Source organism: Ruditapes philippinarum, unplaced genomic scaffold, assembly GCF_026571515.1.
Source record: "Ruditapes philippinarum isolate M1 unplaced genomic scaffold, ASM2657151v2 ctg16782_1_1_1_1, whole genome shotgun sequence".
NCBI lineage: Eukaryota > Metazoa > Mollusca > Bivalvia > Venerida > Veneridae > Ruditapes > Ruditapes philippinarum.
The window spans coordinates 6,765-15,473 of NW_026861192.1; the positions used below are offsets into that span (position 1 = coordinate 6,765).

The 8,709-nt window shown below is 32.5% G+C and overlaps 1 protein-coding gene across 1 annotated transcript; it reads left to right on the forward strand.

Annotated features, from left to right (window-relative positions):
- The first annotated feature begins 635 nt into the window (after nt 1-635).
- LOC132714806 (uncharacterized) lies at nt 636-7,421 on the forward strand. Its single transcript, XM_060697732.1, has 4 exons — nt 636-1,072; nt 1,521-1,592; nt 3,570-3,888; nt 4,315-7,421. Exons 1-4 carry the CDS (start codon nt 662-664, stop codon nt 4,404-4,406), a joined length of 894 nt encoding a protein of 297 aa, XP_060553715.1. The 5' UTR covers nt 636-661; the 3' UTR covers nt 4,407-7,421.
- Nucleotides 7,422-8,709: the final 1,288 nt, after the last annotated feature.

Consider the following 8,709-nt stretch of genomic DNA (forward strand, 5'->3'; position numbering starts at 1 on the left):
CTTCATTTATTTCCTAAATTTGATACTGTCACATATTTTGATTTGATACTGTCACATATTTTGATTCACTTCCTAAACAGAATCTTTTCACTAATTATATATTTATTTCTGACATTTGATACTCTCATTAATTCATATTTCATTGCCTACATTTAAAACACTCACTGATTCCTCCATTTTTTCCCTAAATTTGATTCTCTCACTTTTTTTCCCATTTATTTCCTAAAATGAATGTTCTCATTGATTCTTATTTGAATTCCGAAATTCGATACTGTCCCTTGATCTACATTTATTTCCTTAATTTAATACTCTAACTTACTCCTCATATATTTCCTAAAGAAGAAAATCCATAGTATTCTCACATATTCTTCATTTATAACTTAAACTTTATAGTCCAACTGATTCTTTATTTATTTCCTAAAGACTCTCACTTATTCGCATTGATTTTATAAACAGAATAATATTGCCGATTCTTCATTTATTTCCTCAATTTCATACTTTCACTAATTCTTCAAGACATTTATTATTTTTAAAATTAATACTCTTACTGATTCTTCATTTGTTTCCTTAATGTGATGCTTTTACTGATAATTCATTAATTTCTTATCTTATTTTATTTTTATCTTGTTACAGATACTAGTGATGATCTGATAACAAAAAAATGGCGACCGCCAGTCCAGGTCAAGCTTCGTCGTCAAAGGCGCAGCAAAATCGTTGCCGTCTGTTTCGTCTTCAAATGCTCATTATAGACGGCGGACTACAAATACTAAGAAATATTTTAGATACGAAACTTCAAAATGTCTCTCTAAGCTCATTTTTGCAACAGGAAAGGTCAACAATAACCAAACTAAAATCACGCGGAATAATTACGCAGGTACAATATGATCTGCTGTTTCCATCAGGTGGAAGCGGGCCAGCTACAACAGACTTAGACATCACGTTAATCATATGTCTCCTTAGAAACATCAAGACATTCGGGCTGAACAAGAACTTTAAATGGAACTCAATTCCTGCACAAGGTGATACTTCAGTTGAGGCTGATATTTTTCGTCTGAAAGTATACAGGAACGAGGTAAACAGTTTTTATTTTTGCCTTCTATAGTATGATACACACTAGAGAAAAATAACATCAAAACTTTCGGCATGTTTTATACTTTAGAACTAAGACCTCGTACAAATCAGTTGACCTCATATTTCGATGCTCTTTATATTAAGTTAACGTGCTTGTGATACACAAATATGAGGAATTTTAAAGGTTTTGTTGAGCTAACGTTTGAATTATTGAAGTTTATCTATTGTATAAAATCTATATTTATACATACATGTAACTCTTTTATTATTTCTAACTTAAGAAAACAAATACGGATGAGTTCTATTATATTTTATATTGCGAAGAATGGGTATCAACATTTATATAAAATGTATAAGCCTATGATGCAGTAGCCTTACATATTAATTTCATTTGGTTACAGCTAAGCATTTGTTAATAATGTACATGTATATATTCACTCGTTCTTTAGCTAAGTCACATATCTTCAACAAGTGGAATAACGCTGAATGTTTTCACAACAAAGTGGACGGAGATCGAACAGGTTAGACTGACCTTTTATGTTACAAATAACTTAATGCAAATCATTTTTACTAGCATAGAACTCCACGCATATAAACCATTCTATAATTGTGGAACTAACATAAATTATTTTCACATTTTTATAGTCTGATTTTATTGACCTGTCAATTTTGAATACATTATAGCACTCATTTAAATATTCGATTTCATTTCGGTTCTGTCCGTGTAGTTTACGAGAATTAATATGGAGTAAATAACTAATGTTTTGAAAAGTCACGCCAGCTTAATGCATAGGCCATGTCAAATCCGCGATAGCAGAGACGTTAGAGTGATTGTCTAATATATAACTAATATGGGTATGTAGTTCGATCCCTACTTTTGCCGTTGTTTTAAGACCTACTCTTTTTCTTTATTTTTGCAGTATATTTTCATGAAAATGACCGAGTGCTTCCAATATTGTCTACACATATATGAATCAACTAAGAAATATTGTCTCAATTAGTATTGTGTTTTACGCCATTGAAATGACATTTTCTAATTTTTATCCGAATTCATTAGAAATTTTAATTCTGAAAGCATGTTATTTTTTAAAAGGAATTTAATCGCTAAACATATTAAATCAAAACGAGCAACAAAACAAGCAAATATAGTTCCGATAATGTTGAAAATAGTTATAAGAAGAAGAAGAAGAAGAAAAAACAAAAACAAAAAAAAAACATTGGAGGTACGCGGTCTCGATCTCACAACAGTTAGGACACTTAGAAATCATTAACCTGTAGCTTACCCTATTCCGCTATACCGCTCAGTATAATTGCTCCATAAGCACAAATAATATTTAATCAAATCTTACTGAGTACATCTCACGGAAATTACCAAAAATCTTTCGACGATTAATATATTGTGTAAATTGACCGTGTAATTAGTATGGAATTGACAGGTTAATAAAACCAAACAATACAACGGTTAAAGTTTACGATAGTGTTCCCTCTGAAAATTCATTAAAGGAGACTTTAAACATGAGCAACCCAACATTGTTTTGCTCATCGGTGGGAATTATCAACCGAACGAAGTGTTTGTATTTATGTGTCTGTGGGGTGAGCTGATTGACTAGCGGTCACATCAAGGCGTAACTCCGGCGACGGCTATTTCCTTTGATCGGCGATAAGCCAGCACTTGAGTCACCGAAAAGTCGGTGATAAAATATTGTTCTGCCGGCGTATTGTTACCAAAACAGAAACAAAAAACAAAACCTGTCAGCGTAGGAAGGGTCAGACAAATTCTCAAACTTCATCGATGCATACAAAGTCGGTCGAAAATGGGCGAACGCCGGCGATAAGTCACCGAGGTTGACACTTTTCCAAAACCCAAAAATTCTACCGATCGATCGCAAAAATTAGCAGAAAAGGAAACTGGCCGGCACCTCACTGATAAAAAAAACCGCTATTTAAGAGGTCAATCCGATGCGCCGATCTACAGATTAAATTAAATCCCAATACATCGAAAAACCCTTCAGCACCCCGCCACCGGCGTGTCGGAGCATAATATGTGACATAAGCTTAAGCATTCACCTGGAACCCTTAGATAACGTTTTCTGGTATTCTTCCTGATAAGGAAGACCTGTGTTCTTTCAGGTTACGTCATTCTCTGCTATAACATAATTAGCAGAAACTTACTTTAGGTTCAGTGTCAATAGTCAATGCTCTTGTCGTTTTCATTTCTTAATCTTATTGCACTCACAAAAGTATGTTACAGTAACTGTATCTTTTATAAGGACAGGCTGTCCAGTTGTTTCTAAGTATCAACATAATTCTCATATTGAACTTCTCTTAATATGTATCTGGAAGTATTAAAAAGATGTGAATATAATAATAACAACAGATGTTTAAGAAAATACGTTTACTTTTTATTTTTCAATATATATGTTTATGTTAATGTTTTGGTATATGATATTGCATGAAATCTTGACAAAATTGATGGTGTTAAGCGTGTCTATTTCCAGGTTCTTTTGAGGCTGAATACGACGGTGTCTCCCATACCAGACCTTCAAACAATGATTGATGACTTTAAAGTAAATCCACTTGATCCACAGGCGGAGAGAAGGGTCCAGAAAGCCATAGACAGTTGGCATAAGTTAGAAACGGGTGTAGAAGCTGAATTAAAACTGTTGAAAATGGAAGACGAGAAGATAAAATGTACTCTGAAATTGCAAGATCAAATCACGAGAAAGCATACACAGAGTATTAGTGAATTAAACAAGAAAACTTGTGACCATGCTAAACAAATACAAGATTTAAAGGTAAAGGAAGAAACTAGAAAAGGTAAATCTCAATTTTGACAATATTTTAAGATGTTGGATATTTTGTATGTGCAATTTAAAACAAAACTGAAAATAATCTTACCATGAAAAGCTTAAAATACAGTGATGAATAATGGATATTTCTTTTCAAATTATTATGAAACTTATGATTGTCTTATCTCAATCATTTCGGAAAGTTGTGTAGCTTTCTTCCAAATACTTCAAATGTTTGTTACATTCATGATATTTATCATCAATTTAATAGAACAATCTTTACTTCTTTTTATGATTGTAATTTAGTGCTCATAAAATCTGTCACCTTATTTATCATTTATTTAATTCAGTCTGATAAAATCGAATTCAATTAAATGCAGACAACAGTCCTTACATTTATTTGTGATACATGTTTGCAAAGATTAAATCAATGTATTTGAATGTTTTAATGTAGATGACAAAGCAGAGACAGAATCAAAATATGAAGAAAGTAAACAAAGTAAGTTATTTTTTGTCACTTTACTTTTAATCCCTTTTCGCAATTAGTATAAATTTGTAAGAATCAAACATACCAAAGGATAACGTATACATCTAACGGCGTATATAGCATACTGTGTCTTGTACGTACTCATAAGTTGACAACGTACACAGCTAATATCTGTTAGGTCAGTAAGTCAAAGGTTAAGTTCACTTAGGCCAAAACGACGTCGTTATACCGGAGTTGTTGTTAAAGTCGTAGTTATATTAGTCAGCGTCAGTCGAAGTCGTCATCGGTGTCATTTTTGCCGTAGTAGTTGAAGTGTTATTTGTAGTCACCACAGTCGTAGCCGACGTCGTAGTGAGTGTCGCCTTAAAAACTCTAGTTATCACTTAAAATGCCAAAAGATCATAAAACGAATCTAGTGTTCTAGTTCTGATAGAATAAATATGTAAATATATTAAATGGATCAAGTAAACTAATATTCGGATCATCTACATTATCTAAATGTGCATGCACTGTAGTTCTTATATAAAACATGTGTGATATCCTAATTATGACCAAGGTTTTATTTAAGTGTACACACTCTTGTTTTTATGGAATATACATGAGGGTATCACATTTATGTACATATACTCTATTCATTATGGACCATGTATGAGGGTATCATGTGAGATAACCAGGAGATTATCTAGAGGTACATGTTCTCGTAAAGCGACCAGAGGATCGTGTATATAAACAAATACTCTATTTGTTATGGAGCATGTATGTGGGGATCACGTAATGCGACTAGGGTATCATGCAGATGTATATATACCTTAATAATTATGGAAAAGGTATGAGGGTATCTTGGGAGATGACAAAGAGATTATCTAGATGTACATATATCCGTAAAGCGACCAGGGGATCATGTTGATGAACTTGATTATACTCTATTTGTTATGGAACATGTATTACGGGATCAGGTAAGGGGACAAGGGGATTATGAAGATGTACATAATTATACTCTATTGATTATTGAACATGTATGAGGGATATCGTAAGGCGACCAGGGGGTCATTTAGATGTTACTTATTATACTCTGTTTATTATTGAACATGTATGAGGAGATATCGTAAGGCGACCAGGGTATCATGTAGATGTATATATACCTTATTCATTATGGAAAAGGTATGAGTGTATCATGGAAGATGACCAGGATATATTTCTAGATGTTCATATATCCGTAAAGCGACCAGGAGATCATGTTGATGAACATGATTATACTCTATTTGTTATGGGACATGTATGACGGGATCATGTAAGGGGAAGTTGTACATAATTATACTCTATTGATTATGGAACATGTATGGGGGATCGCGTAAGATACCCAGGGGGTTATTTAGATGTAAATATACTCTGTTTATTATCGAACATGTATGAGGTGATCACGTTAGACTATAAGGGGATCATGTTGATGACATATACTTTATTATCGTACATGTATTATTCGATTACTTAAGACGACCAGGGGATCATAAAGATATACATATAAATTATTTTTGTCACGGTGGAGATTTGTGGGGATCATGGTTAAATGTCAGGGTGTCTAGATGAACATATGAACTATGGAAATTGTATGAGGCGAACGCGTAAGATATGTACATTTATCTACGAAAACCACGGAAATTACATATATCTTTGACCCCAAAATCAATAGGGGTCATCTACTGGTCGTGAACAATCATCATACCAAGTTTGAAGTTCCTAGGCCTAAGCGTTCTTTTGTTATCACTCGGAAAACATTTGCTATACGGACCGACAGACAAATGCAAAGCAATATACCCCCACTTCTTTGTAGGTGGCATAATTAATATATTGCATAAAATGCGCTTACTTTGTAAATTTCTTTGAATTTGGGGCATTTTTCAAAATGAAGAAATATTTTTGCGTGTTTTAACTTTCTTCGTTACTGCTCCCTCTTCAAATCGGGCGAGTCCAATTGTTTTTTTTATAAGAAAAGCATCATGTTGTCTACTTCAAGGTTAAATGTTTCGGTCAATTAAAGCCGTTTCAAGTCAAAGGAAACACATCTGTTTGTTGCTGCTTTACAATCGTTATCGGTTGATCAATTATAGAATGAAGTAATTGAGTGTTGGCGAAAGACCATAAGTTCCTCATTGTTGCTCATTTTACACACAATTCATTTATCGGTTACGAAAATCTATCTCTCAAAGGGCGGCATCATGTTGTACTGTCTTACAATATATCATCATTAGCATTCTTGAGCACCCTACTAATCTGTTATAAATATAAGTGACGAATTTTGATTGGACATATAGACTTTTTAGGACTGTAAAGATTTATAGGAAGTAAAGGTTTATTTGGATTAAGAGGAATAGCTTTTACCTATATAAAGAGATGTTATGGTCAGTGTTGGTGGTAGTGTGTTTGAGGTCATTCAGTTAAGATGTTATTTTGGTTGTTGTAATTGTATGGAATACTTGATATTTGGTGGAATAATACATTTATTTTGCACAGGAGAGTTATTATTTATTGACATCTGATAAATCCTCGCCCAGAAAACCACGAAGCGTTACATATATATCTTTAATCTGTTAAAGATACATGCAAATCTTTTTGTTTCAACTTCTTGAGTCTTGTAAATAACCATATTTATTAATGTAGTATTGCCTTAGAAGGAATTTTGGTAAGCTAAACTTGAAGGATATAATAATCTATCAAAATGTTTTACCAATTTAAAGACGTTTCCAGAGGTATAAAGTGCGCATCTTTATGCGCATCCAAGGGAGATAATTACGGATAATTACAAGAAAAAAAGTTGAATAGTACTCGGATAACTGAATTAAATTTCGGCTACAAACAAATAACGAGTCATTAATACAGAATATATATTACTAAATGTTCAAAGAGATCGGATAAGAACAATAATAGCATTGTTTAGACAACTTCAGATAAAGTATTTCTCCTACCATTAGTAGACAACATGAATGATGATTACACGCACGTTACCCCACCAAATAATGGTAATGACGAAAGTGCGTCGCCACTTATTTACTTGGTAGACATGTGGGCAAAGAAGTTTTAGCGATATATTAAAATATTATGAATAGAAAAAATAACATCAAAAAATGTTCCAATTTGTTTTCCTGAATATTTGCTTAGATGATGAATAACAAAAAAACATAAAAAGCATCTAAGAAATGTTCAATTTTTTATCCTGAATACTTGCTTACTCATATGTTAGCCGAGTGAAGAAATAATATCGTGGAGTAAAAACTTGAAAAACTCATAGTTTAAAGAAACATTTTCATTTGTTTTAATAAGGAACATTAGATAAAGTTATTTTTGTATAGCATTGTGCTTGTTTGTATTAAGCTGTCTTAAACATGTTTTATTTTTAATACACAGTGCGGCTATTTTAAATACATGGAAACTGCCATTTGACAAAATAACCAAAAAGTCAACGTATAGTTTTCTTTTTTATTTTTGAATTCGTTATTAAATTTTACTTATCAAACAAGAAATTTAGAAAATTCAATGAAAGGATTATTTTTTAATAAAACTGTAATAAATGTATTTAATAAGTATTATTGTGTTTTAAGGTCACATACGATTTAAACAATTTGCAAAAGACACATTTTCTACGTCAATTTAAATGTAATTGGTTTGGTAAAGGCGTCAAAATCGACTTAACAGTCATTTGAATTTTTGATATTTTTATCTACATGTATTGCTCTGTTTACCTTCAGTTTTATGAAGCATTCACAGTAATCGGAAAACAAATATTGTTTATTTGAAGATCGTTCAGCTAAACATTATTATTGTGTTGGTCGTATTTTAAAATCCCTCAATTTGACATTTTTAGATGCGTGGTTTGAGTTCTCCTACTTAAATACTGTATAACAACTATTTGAATATGTTGCCTTCTCTTGAAATTTGTCTTTTGACCTTTAATCCAGATCATTTATATAGCGCATTGTTTTCTCGTTTAAAGCTGTCTATCACCTGGGGAGAATATGCCGTATTTTATGGAATAGCACGAACATTTTACATTGAATGACCATGATCACCATTGTATGTGTTTCCTAACTTCCTTTAAAGCAGCCCGCCTTCAGATTCATGTTAATTTTCATGAAAATTTTGAAATGTATTTGAACATGTTGAATGTGCAATATTGTGAAATAACAATAAGAAAGCAAGTTACACATTATCAATGGCACTTAGAAACCACGTAAATTACCATAAATAGTGGTCAAAATGTGCATAAATAGCCTGAACTGCCTATGTAGAAATATATATAATATACATGTAATAAGGCGGTGTTATGGGGCATCTACGGTAACTTGCAATTACCATTATCGTCCCTGA

Coding starts and splice junctions, on each gene's coding strand:
- LOC132714806 (XM_060697732.1), top strand. CDS start 662: ATGGCGACCGCCAGTCCAGGTCAAGCTTCGTCGTCAAAGGCGCAGCAA. Junction 1,073..1,520: donor TGAAAGTATACAGGAACGAG/GTAAACAGTTTT, acceptor CTCGTTCTTTAG/CTAAGTCACATATCTTCAAC. Junction 3,889..4,314: donor AAAGGAAGAAACTAGAAAAG/GTAAATCTCAAT, acceptor GTTTTAATGTAG/ATGACAAAGCAGAGACAGAA.